The sequence below is a fragment of the Bombina bombina genome, chromosome 6 (genome assembly GCF_027579735.1).
Source record: "Bombina bombina isolate aBomBom1 chromosome 6, aBomBom1.pri, whole genome shotgun sequence".
In the NCBI taxonomy this organism is placed as follows: Eukaryota; Metazoa; Chordata; class Amphibia; order Anura; family Bombinatoridae; genus Bombina; species Bombina bombina.
The window spans coordinates 389,627,728-389,645,772 of record NC_069504.1 but is presented as its reverse complement, the minus strand read 5'-3'; the positions used below and the strand labels follow the sequence as shown (position 1 = coordinate 389,645,772).

The following is an 18,045-nucleotide window of genomic DNA, read 5'->3' as shown; positions in this document are numbered from 1 at the left end:
TGCTAACATTTAGAATTGACATATTTTCATATCAAATTCCCTAGTTCTCTGAAAACAAAATGTTTATGTTGCACCTCGTTGTACTGGATTGCTTTTACCTCTTATAAAATTATACAAATTTATTTTTAAAAAGAAAAATGTAAAACTGTAGTTTTGAAATCTAGAGTAGTCCAGGGATACACTGTTTCTTGTAGTAGGGCCATGCAAACTGCAGCTTTTTAGTATCATATAGCTAGACCTACCAATTTCACAGTGTGCACAAATATGCATATTGGAAGCACTAAATTAATCACCTTTTTATGTTTGCTACTATAGAGAAGAGACTCACGTTAGCTATTCTGTGTACAAAAGGCAATAGACCACCTTAGACAAAAGTTATGTTTGCTTAAGAAACTTTACAATCATTTTAATAACTGATTACAGATGCTCACTATGTCCTTCTGATTGTGAAAGGTTACAAACTGTATAAAGAAAAGTAATCCAGTGAATAAAGCCTACTTTATTAGCCATTGCTATCATGTATTAAACTGACAACAAACTGTGTAACAATGTACTGGAAATGATAAAATCATTAGAACATAAAATGAATTAGCTGACAGATACACTAAGCCAAGCCTACAGTTCTTTGTACCTTCAGTATCTTCCAGACTGGCTGCTTCCAAGTATTAATCATACACCCATCCCCAAGCATTGATGTTCGGTCATTTTGAAATAGCTGAGATAAGCAGCACAGCATTTCCCTACTCTGCTCTCATCCAACTTACATTGCTTCTTAAATACTCAGGGATCTCTTCACATTTCACACATTCCATTGCCTTTGTATATATTCAGACTAGAAATTGCCACATACTTTGATACTTACATTTGATATACTTTGTATGCTCACCCCGCACACACCCAACACTCTTTCTTTAATGATATTTCAGTTATTTCACTATTGTCTGTATTCTGCCTAGTCTCTTGTTTCAAAACTGCTAACTGCAATTTACACTATGAGGCCCATTTATCAAGCTCTGTAGGGAGCTTGTGGGCCTGTGTTCCTGGCGAGTCTTCAGACTCGCCAGAAACAGCAGTCATAAAGCAGCGTTATAAAGACCGCTGCTCCATAACCCTGTCCACCTGCTCTGAGCAGGCGGACAGGAATCGCCACAATTCAACCCGATCGAGAACGATCGGGTTGATTGACACGTCCCTGCTGGCGGCCCATTGGCCGCGAGTCTGCAGGGGGCAGCGTTGCAATAAAAAAGTATAATTTCTCAATGCAATATGTTATTTTGATATCTAAATCTCTGGACTAACACAGCTACTACAATCAATGTGTATATATATATATATATATATATATATATATATATATATATATATATATATATATATATATATATATATATATATATGTATGTATATATATATATATATATATATATATATATATATATATATATATATACACACACACACACACACACACATTTACACCTTTGAGCACTTACCAGTCCCACAACTTGTCATATATTAGCCCTCAATATTCCCATGTGCCGGCGTGCCACTGGCGCCCTAAAAATTATGCCCTGTCATGGTCTTGGAGCCCTTCAAATTGTTCTGTCCCTGGATGTCCTAACATTGTTCTGTCCCTGTTCTAATCCTGGAGCTCCTCACGTTGTTCTGTCCCTGTTCTGGTCCTGGAGCTCCTCACATTGTTCTGTCCCTGTTCTGGTCCTGGAGCTCCTCACATTGTTCTGTCCCTGTTCTGGTCCTTGAGCTCCTCACATTATTCTGTCCCTGTTCTGGTCCTGAAGCTTCTCACATTGTTCTGTCTCTATTCTGGTCCTTAAGCTCCTTACATTGTTATATCCCTGTTCTGGTCCTGGAGTCCCTCACATTGTTCTGTCCCTGGAGCTCCTCATATTGTTCTGTCCCTGTTCTGGTCCTTAAGCTCCTCACATTGTTCTGTCCCTGTTTTGGTCCTGAAGCTCCTCACATTGTTCTATTCCTGTTCTGGTCCTGAAGCTCCTCACATTGTTCTGTCCCTGTTTTGGTCCTGAAGCTGCTCAAACTGTTCTATCCATGTTCTGGTCCTGAAGCCCCTCACATTGTTCTGTCCCTGGAGCTCCTCACATTGTTCTGGTCCTGGAGCCCCTCGCATTGTTCTGTCCCTGGAGCTCCTCATGTTGTTCTGTCCCTGTTCTGGTCCTGGAGCTCCTCACATTGTTCTGTCCCTGTTCTGGTCCTGAAGCTCCTCACATTGTTCTGTCCCTATTCTGGTCCTGGAGCTCCTCACATTGTTCTGTCCCTGTTCTGGTCCTGGAGCTTCTCACATTGTTCTGTCCCTGTTCTGCTCCTGGAGCTCCTCACATTGTTCTATCCCTGTTCTGGTCCTGGAGCTCCTCACATTGTTCTGTCCCTGGAGCTCCTCACGTTGTTCTGTCCCTATTCTGGTCCTGGAGCTCCTCACAGTGTTCTGTCCCTGTTATGGTCCTGGAGCTCCTCACATTGTTCTGTCCCTGTTATGGTCATGGAGCTCCTCACATTGATCTGTCCCTGTTCTGGTCCTGGAGCTCCTCACATTGTTCTGTCCCTGGAGCTCCTCACGTTGTTCTGTCCCTGTTCTGGTCCTGGAGCTCCTCACATTGTTCTGTCCCTGTTCTGGTCCTGGGGTTCCTCACATTGTTCTGTCCCTGTTCTGGTCCTGTAGCTCCTCACATTGTCTCCTTACAAGATGACCAAGTGCCACCTACCTGTCAAATCTGTTAGAAGCTGTGAAGGGCTGACTAGCAGTGAATGGGCACAAGTTACTGTCCCATGCGCCCATACTTAAAACAGTTAAAGCTGTAACGTTGAAGCAAGATCACTTTGTGAAACTGTAGACCTGAATTTTTAATGTGTTACTGACTGCAGCGTAATCAGGTATTATTTGCAGCAATGCGTACTGCACTGTGCAGTAATTGTAAACAGCACTTCACCCACTGACACCAATGAATGTTGTCAGCATATGTCTGCATTAGTTTGTGTAAAATTGTCATATACCTGCACGTCTTGTCAAAAGTTATATGCCTGGTTTAGTTTACAAATTGTACCATATATCTGCTTTCCTGCTGACAAAAATACATGTCTGCATTAGTTTAACAATACCATATGTCTGCATTAGTTTAACAATACCATATGTCTGCATTTCTTGTTTTAAAATGGAAGATTACATTATAAATTATAAAAAACATAACATGCAATTGCTTGCTAAAGCCATGAATATATATTTGCTTTTAAAATTTGCATACCAGAGTTTATGTGTGTCGTTCTTTAATGATAAATATGTAATTTTTAAATATGCACATTTAAAAAAAAAATGTCTTGAAGAATCTAACCATCAGTTGTATGATGCTTAAAGGAACATAAACACAACATTTTTCTTTCCTGATTCAGATAGAGCATGTACCTTTAAACCACCTTCTAGTTTACCGCTATTATGAATTTTACTCAATTTTCTTTGTGTCCTTTGATGGAGCATCAATGTTCTACTGGGAGCTAGCTGAACACATCAAGTGAGCCAATGACAAGAAACATATATGATCAAGAAAATAGAGAGACGTACTCTCTGAGACAGAACAATAGCTAGAAAAACTTCCGTGCTTGTCCATAAGGCCAGTGCCACTAAGGGTGCAGTCTCTTTTTGCACACTATGCCTTTACACAGAGAAAAAATATCCTGTAGCATATCAGTCTGATCCTGCCCAATGACAGTCCAGCACTGAAATACCAGGCAATTCTTCTCTGAGCAAGAAACATATATGAGCAGCCACCAATCAGCAGCTAGCTCCCACAAGTGCATTGATGCTCCTGAGCCTAGGTATACTGTTCAACAAAGGAAACCAAGAGGAATAAGTAAATTAGATAACTGAGGTGTACTGGAATGTTTAAAATTGCAGGCTATATCTGAATCATGAAAGTTTAATTCTGACTGTACTGTCCATTTATAGCTATCAAGACATTGGCACCAGAAGTTTAGTGTGTGAAAAATAAAACACTTAACTGTTAATACTTGCAGCTGGTTTACTCCACAAGGCCCTTTAATCAATCTGTACCAAAAGTATTTTTAATTGTGTGTGGTTGGCTCCTAGGCTTTGAATAGATTTGTCAAGCACTGTCATATATTATATACCTAGAAATCCATTTTAAAACATTGTAAAACCTTTTGATAGTAAATATCTATATTAAATACTTTATTTCAATATAATTTTCATGGGTTTTGTTACACAAACTTTAAAGGGCCACTGTAAGTAAATATTTTCTATGCCTGTTACTAACTAACTACCCCAAATACGCTTTTTATCAATAGCATTTCATTAACATATCTCTACCGTATATCAGAAATCTTGTCTGCAAATTTAATTGTTTTCCAAACCCACTCCGTGGGTATCCTTTGCTCTGTACCAATCCGTTTACAATACCTAGGTTTCAAAATGGCGCTTTAAACAAAAGGTTATTGGTTTAAGTATTTTGATCATGCAGTGCTGAAAATAGTGGGCAGGATAACGAGACATCATCAGCGAATAAAAGATATAACTTTTAGAACGTTATGAAACTTCGTTTTGGAGAAAATATAGGTCAGTAGGTTTTAATTAATGTTTATTAACTTTAATATGTTATTTGTTTAGCTTAAAAATTATAACAGAAAGTAATCCTTTAATATAATTATGTTGTGCACGACACTTAACGCACCACTTGGAATATGAACGCTAATAGTGCTACCTGCTCTATCCATTAAAGTACAGGCCACGATAAAAAAAATGACGCCTTTGTCAATATTCTCTGGATAACCTTTTATACCATCCAGTTGTAATACTAGATTGTGCATTGTTGTTCGTGTTAGGTCGCCCAAATGAAAACGCACCCTGTTCTACTCATTGTGCTCCACTTGTAATCTAGCCCTATGGCGCTTTTTTTTTTTTTTAAACAAAGATGAAACCATTTAGTGGATTCCTCTGTGGTAAAATGTATTTTTATTATTCACTAACTCTTCTATTAGAGGGATATTAAACAATCGGTTTTATTGTTATACTGTAATACAAAAACCACTAAGCAGTAATAGAAACCAATGCAATATGTATTATGCATCTATTTAAATGTATTTTACCTTTTATTTTATTTTTTTGCAACTTAATTTATGCAATGTCCATTACTTCCTGTCACAGTCCTTCAAGGAGGCTTGGGTCGCTACAGGAAGCTTATCTAGCACAACTTCCAGAGTTGGTTTAGTATTAAATAAATATACTAGATAAACAGGGAGTCAGATTTGCTCATGCTCACAACTGGCAGAATGAAACTTAAGTATCAAAAATGTTCCACTCTTATCACATTGAGGGCAGGGGCTACAGTGAGAAATTCTAAGTGCTAGTTTTGCAATAAAACAAGTAAGTTGCTTGCTGTTTTTTACATAAACTGTTTATTTTTAACTTTACTTTGATTCAACAAATTTGTTTTTTTACTAAAGGTGCACTGTTTAATATCCCTTGAATCAGATTCATGCGTAATTTATTTTTTATTACCTCACATACCTGTTTAGATGTCACTTCATAGCCAGCATTTATGTGTGTTGTCTTTTATATCCCTTAGTTCTGGATCAGTTACTACCTGAGTTGAATGTTCTGTTAAAGCTTCTGGATCACGAGTTTCTGAGCTCAACTACAAGAGAGAAACAAAGCACGGTGTGCAGTATATTGCGCCAGCTGCAGCCCCCACCAGGTAAATATTACTGAAACACCATAAAAACGTTTGTGATAATAACTGAAAATAATACTGACATTGAGTAAATATACATACTCCATTAGTGGGTGTTCCCTAAAGTTACGCGATGTGCCCAGTACATTACATATTGCACATAAAATGAGAACCAGTAGCCATTACAACACATAGGACACACTATGACAAAGAGGTTTATATAATTGTTTGTAATTGTAAAGTATTTGCATGCCAGTTTTAGTATGATAAAGTTGTCACACTGGAATGAACAAGAAACTCATAAAGACTCCATTAGACCTTTGAAGTAACTTATCTTCCAGTCTTTTCTCGCTATTATAAAGGGACAAGGTTGAATAATTTTTATATTATTTCTCTTTAACTATTATTACGTTTTTTGTTTTACATTTTTTTTTTGCTTATGTTAGAGTAGACTAATTTAAAGGGGTAGATTTATCAAGCAGCGGATGCTGCACTCTACCCCCAAAGTTTCCGGCTTGCTGGAGACTTAAGTTAAAAAAAACCGTCGTAAGACCGCTGCTCCTTAACTTATCCGCCACTTATGAGGTGGTGGACAGCAATCACCAATATAAGATACGATCGGCACCCCCTGCTAGCGGCCGCGAATGATAAATGCAGACAGCGTATGCATAAACAAAATGCATAAACATATATAATGTGCTCTCTTGCATATGCTCAGTAGGAGCTGATGTCTCCTGTTTCACACCCTCCTACCCATCTAGATTGTAAATTCCCACGGGAATAGGGCCCTCAATTCCCCCTGTATTTCTTTGTTAAATTTTGTGTGGTGTATTATATTGTATTGTATCACTGTTATACTTTTATCTGTGTACCCATGGAAAGCGCTGCGGAATCTGTTGCTGTTTTATAAATAAAGAGTAATAATAATAAAAATAAAGTGTTCATATAAAAATTGTGCACATTTTGTTAATGGAAGTAAATTGTAAAGTTTTTAAAAATGGCATGCTTTATCTGAATCACGAAAATTAAATTTTCATTTAGTTTCGCTTTAATTGCTTGAATTATATAAAGTCAAATTTATGTTGAAATTAGTTGTATAAATGCTTTTCCTTTTAGAAATAACCTCAACAAATATGAAATTAATATTTTTCTGAAACGAATGCCTACATGAAATTTGTCTGAACCAAATTTTGGGAAAAATCTGAAACATATTTTTCAGACTAATAAGTATTTGCCCTTGCGCATCCCTAGTAATAACTCAAATCAGAGCTATCAACATGTCCAATATTGTAGGATTAATATTTTGCTGCCATCTAGTGTCCAAATTAGTCATTTCAGAGTTGTTTAGTATAACTTTCCAGCTCTACAGTAAGTATACAACATTATAGTAATCATCACATATTTTATTTTATTTTTTAAAACTTAACCTAAAGATTTGTGTACTAAATAAATTATTGTGCTTTAATATGTTTTCTTTTCCATCTAAACATTTAAAAATGTATTATAGTGCTTTTTATTTTGGTAGTCGCTTTAAAGGGATGTTTGCTTTTTAAGCATAATTTAATTTCACTGGCCTAGATTTGGAGTTTTGTCGGTAACGACCCGAAAAACTAACGCCAGCTTTTTTCTGGCCGCACCATAAAAATAACTCTGGTATCGAGAGTCCACATAAAGGCTGCGTTAGGCTCCAAAAAAGGAGCGTAGAGCATTTTTAACGCAGCTTCAACTCTCGATACCAGAGTTGCTTACGGACGCGGCCAGCCTCAAAAACGTGCTCGTGCACGATTCCCCCATAGGAAACAATGGGGCTGTTTGAGCTGAAAAAAACCCAAACACCTGCAAAAAAGCCGCGTTCAGCTCCTAACGCAGCCCCATTGTTTGCTATGCGGTAACCCTTCCTACGTCTGCACTTAACACTCTAACATGTACCCCGAGTCTAAACACCCCTAACCTTACACTTATTAACCCCTAATCTGCCTCCCCCGCTATCGCTGACACCTGCATTATATTATTAACCCCTAATCTGCCGCTCCGTAAACCGCCGCTACTTACATTATCCCTATGTACCCCTAATCTGCTGCCCCTAACACCGCCGACCCCTATATTATATTTATTAACCCCTAATCTGCCCCCCACAACGTCGCCTCCACCTGCCTACACTTATTAACCCCTAATCTGCCGACCGGACCTGAGCGCTACTATAATAAAGTTATTAACCCCTAATCTGCCTCACTAACCCTATCATAAATAGTATTAACCCCTAATCTGCCCTCCCTAACATCGCCGACACCTAACTTCAATTATTAACCCCTAATCTGCCGACCGAATCTCGCCACTATTCTAATAAATGTATTAACCCCTAAAGCTAAGTCTAACCCTAATACTAACACCCCTCTAAGTTAAATATAATTTAAATCTAACGAAATTAATTAACTCTTATTAAATAAATTATTCCAATTTAAAGCTAAATACTTACCTGTAAAATAAATCCTAATATAGCTACAATATAAATTATAATTATATTATAGCTATTTTAGGATTTATATTTATTTTACAGGTAACTTTGTATTTATTTTAACCAGGTACAATAGCTATTAAATAGTTAAGAACTATTTAATAGCTAAAATAGTTAAAATAATTACAAATTTACCTGTAAAAGAAATCCTAACCTAAGTTACAAATAAACCTAACACTAGACTATCAATAAATTAATTAAATAAACTACCTACAATTACCTACAATTAACCTAACACTACACTATCAATAAATTAATTAAATACAATTGCTACAAATAAATACAATTAAATAAACTAGCTAAAGTACAAAAAATAAAAAAGAACTAAGTTACAAAAAATAAAAAAATATTTACAAACATAAGAAAAATATTACAACAATTTTAAACTAATTACACCTACTCTAAGCCCCCTAATAAAATAACAAAGCCCCCCAAAATAAAAAAATGCCCTACCCTATTCTAAATTACTAAAGTTCAAAGCTCTTTTACCTTACCAGCCCTGAACAGGGCCCTTTGCGGGGCATGCCCCAAGAAATACAGCTCTTTTGCCTGTAAAAAAAAAACATACAATACCCAAGCCCCCCAACATTACAACCCACCACCCACATACCCCTAATCTAACCCAAACCCCCCTTAAATAAAGCTAACACTAAGCCCCTGAAGATCATCCTAACTTGTCTTCACCATACCAGGTTCACCGATCGGTCCAGAAGAGCTCCTCCGATGTCCTGATCCAAGCCCAAGCGGGGGGCTGAAGAGGTCCATGATCCGGCTGAAGTCTTCATCCAAGCGGGCCAGAAGAGGTCTTCCATCCGATTGAAGTCTTCATCCAAGCGGCATCCATCCGGAGCGAAGCGGCAGCATCCTGAAGACCTCCACCGCGGAACATCCATCCTGGCCGACGACTGAACGACGAATGACGGTTCCTTTACATGACGTCATCCAAGATGGCGTCCCTCGAATTCCGATTGGCTGATAGGATTCTATCAGCCATCGGAATTAAGGTAGGAATATTCTGATTGGCTGATGGAATCAGCCAATCAGAATCAAGTTCAATCCGATTGGCTGATCCAATCAGCCAATCAGATTGAGCTTGCATTCTATTGGCTGATTGAAACAGCCAATAGAATGCGAGCTTAATCTGATTCCGCGGTGGAGGTCTTCAGGATGCTGCCGCTTCGCTCCGGATGGATGCCGCTTGGATGAAGACTTCAATCGGATGGAAGACCTCTTCTGGCCACTTGGATGAAGACTTCAGCCGGATAATGGACCTCTTCAGCCCCCCGTTTGGGCTTGGATCAGGACATTGGAGGAGCTCTTCTGGACCGATCATGAACCTGGTATGGTGAAGACAAGGTAGGATGATCTTCAGGGGCTTAGTGTTAGGTTTATTTAAGGGGGGTTTGGGTTAGATTAGGGGTATGTGGGTGGTGGGTTGTAATGTTGGGGGGGTATTGTATGTTTTTTTTTACAGGCAAAAGAGCTGAATTTCTTGGGGCATGCCCCGCAAAGGGCCCTGTTCAGGGCTGGTAAGGTAAAAGAGCTTTGAACTTTAGTAATTTAGAATAGGGTAGGGCATTTTTTTATTTTGGGGGGCTTTGTTATTTTATTAGGGGGCTTAGAGTAGGTGTAATTAGTTTAAAATTGTTGTAATATTTTTCTTATGTTTGTAAATATTTTTTTATTTTTTGTAACTTAGTTCTTTTTTATTTTTTGTACTTTAGTTAGTTTATTTCATTGTAGTTATTTGTAGCAATTGTATTTAATTAATTTATTGATAGTGTAGTGTTAGGTTAATTGTAGGTAATTGTAGGTAGTTTATTTAATTAATTTATTGATAGTCTAGTGTTAGGTTTATTTGTAACTTAGGTTAGGATTTCTTTTACAGGTAAATTTGTAATTATTTTAACTATTTTAGCTATTAAATAGTTCTTAAATATTTAATAGCTATTGTACCTGGTTAAAATAAATACAAAGTTACCTGTAAAATAAATATAAATCCTAAAATAGCTATAATATAATTATAATTTATATTGTAGCTATATTAGGATTTATTTTACAGGTAAGTATTTAGCTTTAAATTGGAATAATTTATTTAATAAGAGTTAATTAATTTCGTTAGATTTAAATTATATTTAACTTAGGGGGGTGTTAGTATTAGGGTTAGACTTAGCTTTAGGGGTTAATACATTTATTAGAATAGCGGCGAGATTCGGTCGGCAGATTAGGGGTTAATAATTGAAGTTAGGTGTCGGCGATGTTAGGGAGGGCAGATTAGGGGTTAATACTATTTATGATAGGGTTAGTGAGGCGGATTAGGGGTTAATAACTTTATTATAGTAGCGCTCAGGTCCGGTCGGCAGATTAGGGGTTAATAAGTGTAGGCAGGTGGAGGCGACGTTGTGGGGGGCAGATTAGGGGTCAATAAATATAATATAGGGGTCGGCGGTGTTAGGGGCAGCAGATTAGGGGTACATAAGGATAACGTAGGTGGCGGCGCTTTGCGGTCGGCAGATTAGGGGTTAATAAGTGTAGGCAGGTGGAGGCGACGTTGAGGGGGGCAGATTAGGGGTTAATAAATATAATACAGGGGTCGGCGGTGTTAGGGGCAGCAGATTAGGGGTACATAAGGATAACGTAGGTGGCGGTCGGCAGATTAGGGGTTAAAAAAATGTTTTCGAGTGTCGGCGATGTGGGGGGACCTCGGTTTAGGGGTACATAGGTAGTTTATGGGTGTTAGTGTACTTTAGAGCACAGTAGTTAAGAGCTTTATAAACCGGCGTTAGCCCAGAAAGCTCTTAACTACTGACTTTTTTCCTGCGGCTGGAGTTTTGTCGTTAGATGTCTAACGCTCACTTCAGAAACGACTCTAAATACCGGAGTTAGAAAGATCCCATTGAAAAGATAGGATACGTAATTTACGTAAGGGGATCTGCGGTATGGAAAAGTCGCGGCTGGAAAGTGAGCGTTAGACCCTATTTTGAGTGACTTCAAATACCGGCGGTAGCCTAAAACCAGCGTTAGGAGCCTCTAACGCTGGTTTTCACGGCTAACGCCAAACTCTAAATCTAGGCCACTGTGATTTTGGACTTTTATACTTTTAATATCAGATTTCTTGTTTTTATCTGTATCACTGACACATTTTTTTTGTCCCTTAGGCGATGACTTGGACTTTCAATATATGAACACTGCTACATATCACAATGGCACCAGCTTTGTTGAATCCCTTTTTGAGGAGTTTGGTATGTTTACGTGTATGAGGGTTTTTTCCTGGTTGCCATGTGAATGCCTCTGTATATATTTGTATTATGTTTATTTACATAGCTCTAAATCCTGTTAGTTCTATTAGTGAACACTGAAAAGTAGTGATAATGTTGCATGCACAGCTCTTAAATATACCCCTTGTAAATTAATTCAGACTTACTGGTCATAAAAAAAAACATTTATAGTACTATATTGAATGCTCATAAGAATGTAGAATGCAGACAGTAATAATGTAAAAGCTTTATAACTTCTATAGAATGTATATTTAATTATACAGAACACCACACCCTTTGCTTTTGTGAAAACATTGTGCCTTGTACCATACTCCAAGAGAGGCCACCAAGCACGTTCTGTAACAGCAAATCAAATCGTTGGTTTAGGAAATATGCAGGATTTTAAAAACAAAATCTGCTTCATGGCTTCTCTAGGGATTGTGGGACAGCACATTTATTACACCCTTTAATATAAATGGTATAATCAATTTTCATTACAAAGCTGTTAGATATTTAACCAAGTTATCCCATAGATTTATGATCCTTATATGTATGGCAGGAACATACAGTTGCATGAGTGTAAACTATTAATTGGGTGTCTCATCTAATGTTGTCATATCCCTTGTACTTATAAAAGTCCATGTTTCCTACAGACTGTGACCTGCAAGAGTTACGGGACATGCAGGATGAATATAGGGAAACTAGTGAGAGCCCAACATGTGAATTGCCACCTCCTCCATCTGGCCCCCCACCTCCCCTACCAACGACTCCCCCACCAGAAGATTACTATGAGGAGGCTGTGCCTCTTGGACCAGGAAAGTTCACTGAATACATCACATCTCGCAGTAAGTCACTTACCACCACCATAAATAACATATATAGATGTAAGACACACATGCTGCTCGTACTAAAAAATACTGTATACTTATCTTTCTTTCCCTATTAATCCTTCTCATGAGTCTGTTGGCTTTTCTGTTAACCACAGATAGCTCAAGTCCTCCTAATTCAATAGAAGATGGGTATTATGAAGAAGCAGATAATAATTACCCACTGACTAGAATAAATGGAGAACAGAAAACCTCATGTAAGTAATAACCTTCTATAGATACACAAGAATGTATTATGTACATTTGTATTTACATATCACTGCTGGGATATATAAAACGCTCATACTCATTTGTTCTGAGCTACACCACCAGTATACGTCTTTAGCACAACTTACGTTTTTTGCATAGAAACTGTAGAAGGCGCATATTTTCTTCTGTGTAAGTGTAATCTGAAGGGACATGAAACTCCAAAATGTTCGTTTGCGATGCAGATAGATCATACAATATTAAATGACCAGTTTACTTCTGTTATCTAATTTGCTTCCTTCTCTTTCTTTTGTTGAAAAACATACATAGGTAAGCTCAAGAGCAACAATGCATTATTGGGAGCAAGCAGCTGATTGGTGGCTCTTTTCATTGGCTCACCTGATGTGTTCAACTAGCTCCCAGTAGTGCATTGCTACTACTTCAACAAATGATACAAAGAGAATTAAGAAAACTTGATAATAGAAGTAAAGTGTTAAGTTGTGGAAAATCATATGTTCTATCTGAATAATAATTGCATGCCAGTAATTTATTGGATACCCTTATACATATCCAAGGTGTTTTTTTAAAATATTTGTATATTCTTTGTCCTTACCACCTCTGCTGGGAGTCTGTGTATGAAATAACCACTATGGACTAGTATATCCTTTAAATTCTATGGAAATGTTTTACCACCAGTTTACACAGTTTACAACAGCAATGTAAACTTAACTAGGCCTATGTCTTTAGTGAAGTGCACCCCCCCTCCCTGATGACCGATAGACTGAGAGCCTAGACAACCCAAAAAGGCACTTTCTCGTCGATCCGATATTTTCAATACCGAGGCCTTAGTATCCTTTGATGAAAATTAGTTACAAATATGAGAGCATACTCAGGTAGGCTCAGGTACATACACGTGTTTTGAACACTATATGACAGAATTGTTTGCAACAGTATACCAGTAAATACCAATAAATGTGTGCATGTATATCCAGCATGCTTACAAGAAAAGGAGCTAAGTTATAACAAAAGATATCAAGAGAATGAGGATTTGACTAGTAAATTAGTTTTCTTTTCTTTTTTTGTGTGAAATAATTGTACCCTCTTTCTGAACTATTAAAGTTTAAAAAGACATTAAACATTAAATACCATTTATATGCATAGTATTAATGTTATTCCCCACCTTCGTCTAGTCAGGGGGTGCTGCCATGTTGAAATCTAGCTTTCACTACATTCCAGTGCTGAAGTGTTTGTATATGTGCAGCAACTCTCTGTTCATGAATTTCTAGATAAAATCGTGCTGGTATCAGAATCAGTATTTGCTTTTGTCTTTTGTTTAATGTGTTTACATGTAAAATATTGTTTGTGCGCAGATAATGAGTCTGATGGCCTGAGCAGTTCATATGAGTCCTACGATGAAGAAGATGAGGAAGGCAAAGCTCAGAGACTCATGCACCAATGGCCTTCCCAAGAGGCCTCCCTTCATCTTGTTAAAGACAGTAGGATTTGCGCCTTCCTTTTGCGCAAGAAACGTTTTGGACAGTGGGCCAAACAACTGACACTTATCAGAGACAACAAACTTCTGGTAAAAACCTGAATGCTGGTTGCTTGGCAAAACCTTAAATTTAAACATAATCAAAAAGGGGAGCTTAGAGTTTGTGGCTTTAATAAAATAGTTACATGTAGAATAGCGGATTTATATTTATTCCACAGCTATGTGTGTGAAAACAGGAAGGAAGATTTATTTTTTTCTATTAGATCCCACAATAGCAAAATATAATAGTTGCCAAAAAGGATTTCCTGGTTTCCCTCTCCTAGGTCCAGCGTGATAAAAAGTGGAGGGAAAAAGCAAATAAATATATGGAAAGTTTGTTCAGAGGGGATTAGTCAGTAATTTACAAACTAAACATAGATCAAAGAACACAAGTCACTTTATTGAATCCTAGTAGTGCAGCATTTAACGTATAAATAATAAAAGAAATAATTATTAGTACTAATTGTAAGTTATTATTAAGGGTCATTATACGGTACTGTTTAAAACTATTGATTAAAAAAATATAATATAAAGTAAATTTCATATCTTGGGTTTATGACAAAAAATACAATTTGATTTTTTTTTTTTTCAAAAGAAGTAATGGTAATAAAAACACATACAAGTGTCATTAAGTCAGTGGCAGTAACAGCAATGCAAGCACATCTGATAGTGAATGCAACATTACACAGTGCCAACATTAATAGTGCCAGCGTGGTCAGACTTGATTCTGTTGGAAGTTAAAATAACACAAAGGTATCTGTAAGTTAATTTACTATAAACACAGAAAACATGTAAACTTCTAAGTATGTGATGTTTGTGTAGAGAGAAACATAGATTAACTGGTTTGTAAAATATCTTAAGGCTTATCCCAGGCATTCTTGAAATCCTTTACAGTGTTTATTTTTAACACCTCTGAGCTAGATTACAGGTGGCGTACAATATTTGTATTCCCGTTTGTGCACAATCTCCGCTAGAAGTAATCTTTGAACATGGGCCGGGTTAGCATGGACATTACAAGTTGAAAGTAAAATAATTGCACACAAGTGAAACTCGATGCACGCTAATTTCAGAACTTCAGATATCGCAACTGCATTGACTTCTTCTACTCATGGGGGTCAATTTATTATAGTGCGAGCAGACATGATACGATGTAGCGTATCATGTCCGCTGCACATCGGTAAATGCTGAAAACATACGCTGTCTGCATTTATCATTGCACCAGCAGTTCTTGTGAACTGGTGCAATACCGCCCCCTGCAGATTTGCGGCCAATCTAGCAGGGGGTGTCAATTAACCCAATCATATTTGATTGGGTTTATTTCTGTCCGCTGCCTCAGAGCAGCCGGAGGCTTGCTGGAAACACGGGTCATCAAGCTCCGTACGGAGCTTGATAAATTGACCCCATAAACTTCAATGGAGCGTGGTAAATAGCCAAACACTTATCGCTTCCGCGCTAACCCAACACACAGACCTACAGCGCTAAACCCGAAGAGAGTTATGAATATTTTACATTACATTTAAATGTTCTTTTTTTCTGTTATTTGTAAAATATCTATCTATATATCCATCTTTATCTATTTATCTATTTAGATATATCTAGAAATACAGAGAACATTTTCTTCTAAGTGAAGAACATTGGAATGTAAAATATTTACATTGACACAATAAAACATATTTAAAAATATTAAAACGGATTAAAAATTATTTTTCATGTTTAAATGTATTTGAGTAGAAAGGGCTCCAAAGTGTATATATGTGAATATATTTATATACATGTGTATATATGTGTTTATATGTGCATATATGTCTGTATATACATAAACATATAAACAACATAATTTATGTAAGAACTTACCTGATAAATTCATTTCTTTCATATTAGCAAGAGTCCATGAGCTAGTGACGTATGGGATATACATTCCTACCAGGAGGGGCAAAGTTTCCCAAACCTCAAAATGCCTATAAATACACCCCTCACCACACCCACAAATCAGTTTAACGAATAGCCAAGAAGTGGGGTGATAAGAAAAAAAGTGTGAAAGCATAAAAAATAAGGAATTGGAATAGTTGTGCTTTATACAAAAAAATTATAATCACCACAAAAAAGGGTGGGTCTCATGGACTCTTGCTAATATGAAAGAAATGAATTTATCAGGTAAGGTCTTACATAAATTATGTTTTCTTTCATGTAATTAGCAAGAGTCCATGAGCTAGTGACGTATGGGATAATAAATACCCAAGATGTGGAACTTCCATGCAAGAGTCGCTAGAGAGGGAGGGATAAAATAAAGACAGCCAATTCCGCTGAAAAATAATCCACACCCCAAACAAGTTTAAATCTTATAATGAAAAAAAAACTGAAATTATAAGCAGAAGAATCAAACTGAAACAGCTGCCTGAAGTACTTTTCTACCAAAAACTGCTTCAGAAGAAGAAAACACATAAAAATGGTAGAATTTAGTAAAAGTATGCAAAGAAGACCAAGTTGCTGCTTTGCAAATCTGATCAACCGAAGCTTCATTCCTAAATGCCCAGGAAGTAGAAACTGACCTAGTCGAATGAGCCGTAATCCTTTGAGGCGGAGTTCTACCCGACTCAACATAAGCATGATGAATCAAAGACTTTAACCAAGACGCCAAAGAAATGGCAGAGGCCTTCTGACCTTTCCTAGAACCAGAAAAGATAACAAATAGACTAGAAGTCTTTCGGAAATCTTTAGTAGCTTCAACATAATATTTCAAAGCTCTTACTACATCCAAAGAATGTAATGATCTTTCCTTAGAATTCTTAGGATTAGGACACAATGAAGGAACCACAATCTCTCTACTAATGTTGTTAGAATTCACAACCTTAGGTAAAAATTTAAATGAAGTCCGCAACACTGCCTTATCCGGATGAAAAATCAGAAAAGGAGATTCACAAGAAAGAGCAGATAACTCAGAAACTCTTCTAGCAGAAGAGATGGCCAAAAGAAACAAAACTTTCCAAGAAAGTAATTTAATATCTAGAGAATGCATAGGTTCAAAGGGAGGAGCTTGTAGAGCTCCCAGAACCAAATTCAAACTCCAAGGAGGAGAAATTGACTTAATGACAGGTTTGATACGAACCAAAGCCTGTACAAAACAATGAATATCAGGAAGATTAGCAATCTTTCTGTGAAACAGCACAGAAAGAGCAGAAATTTGTCCTTTCAAGGAACTGGCAGATAAACCTTTATCCAGACCATCCTGAAGAAACTGTAAAATTCTAGGAATTCTAAAAGAATGCCAGGAAAAATGATGAGAAGAACACCAAGAAATGTAAGTCTTCCAGACTCGAAAATATATCTTCCTAGACACAGATTTACGAGCCTGTAACATAGTATTAGTTACGGAGTAAGAGAAACCTCTATGACTAAGAATCACGGTTCAATCTCCATACCTTCAAATTTAATGATTTGAGATCCTGATGGAAAAATGGGCCTTGAGATAGAAGGTCTGGTCTTAACGGAAGGTTGGCAACTGGCCATCCGAACAAGATCCGCATACCAAAACCTGTGAGGCCATGCTGGAGCCACCAGCAGTACAAACAAATGCTCCTTTAGAATCTTGGAAATCACTCTTGGAAGAAGAACTAGAGGCGGAAAGATATAGGCAGGATAATACTTCCAAGGAAGCGACAATGCATCCACTGCCTCCGCCTGAGGATCCCTGGATCTGGACAGATACCTGGGAAGTTTCTTGTTTAGATGAGAAGCCATCAGATATTTTTCTGGAAGACCCCAGATTTGAACAATCTGAAGAAATACCTCTGGGTGAAGAGACCATTCGCCCGGATGCAACGTCTGGCGACTGAGATAATCCGCTTCCCAATTGTCTATACCTGGGATGTGAACCGCAGAAATTAGACAGGAGCTGGAGCTGGATTCCGCCCATACAAGTATTCGAGATACTTCTTTCATCGCCAGAGGACTGTGA

The 18,045-nt window shown here is 37.4% G+C and overlaps 1 protein-coding gene across 1 annotated transcript in view; it reads left to right on the top strand.

The window, feature by feature from the left end:
* AFAP1L1 (actin filament associated protein 1 like 1) overlaps positions 1 to 18,045 on the top strand; it is a 158,560-nt gene that overhangs the window by 64,884 nt on the left and 75,631 nt on the right. Inside the window, exons 2-6 of the mRNA XM_053717107.1 lie at positions 5,610 to 5,738; positions 11,388 to 11,471; positions 12,140 to 12,331; positions 12,472 to 12,570; positions 13,930 to 14,141. Coding sequence (XP_053573082.1) covers positions 5,610 to 5,738; positions 11,388 to 11,471; positions 12,140 to 12,331; positions 12,472 to 12,570; positions 13,930 to 14,141 — 716 coding nt within the window. The remainder of the gene's footprint in view (positions 1 to 5,609; positions 5,739 to 11,387; positions 11,472 to 12,139; positions 12,332 to 12,471; positions 12,571 to 13,929; positions 14,142 to 18,045) is intronic.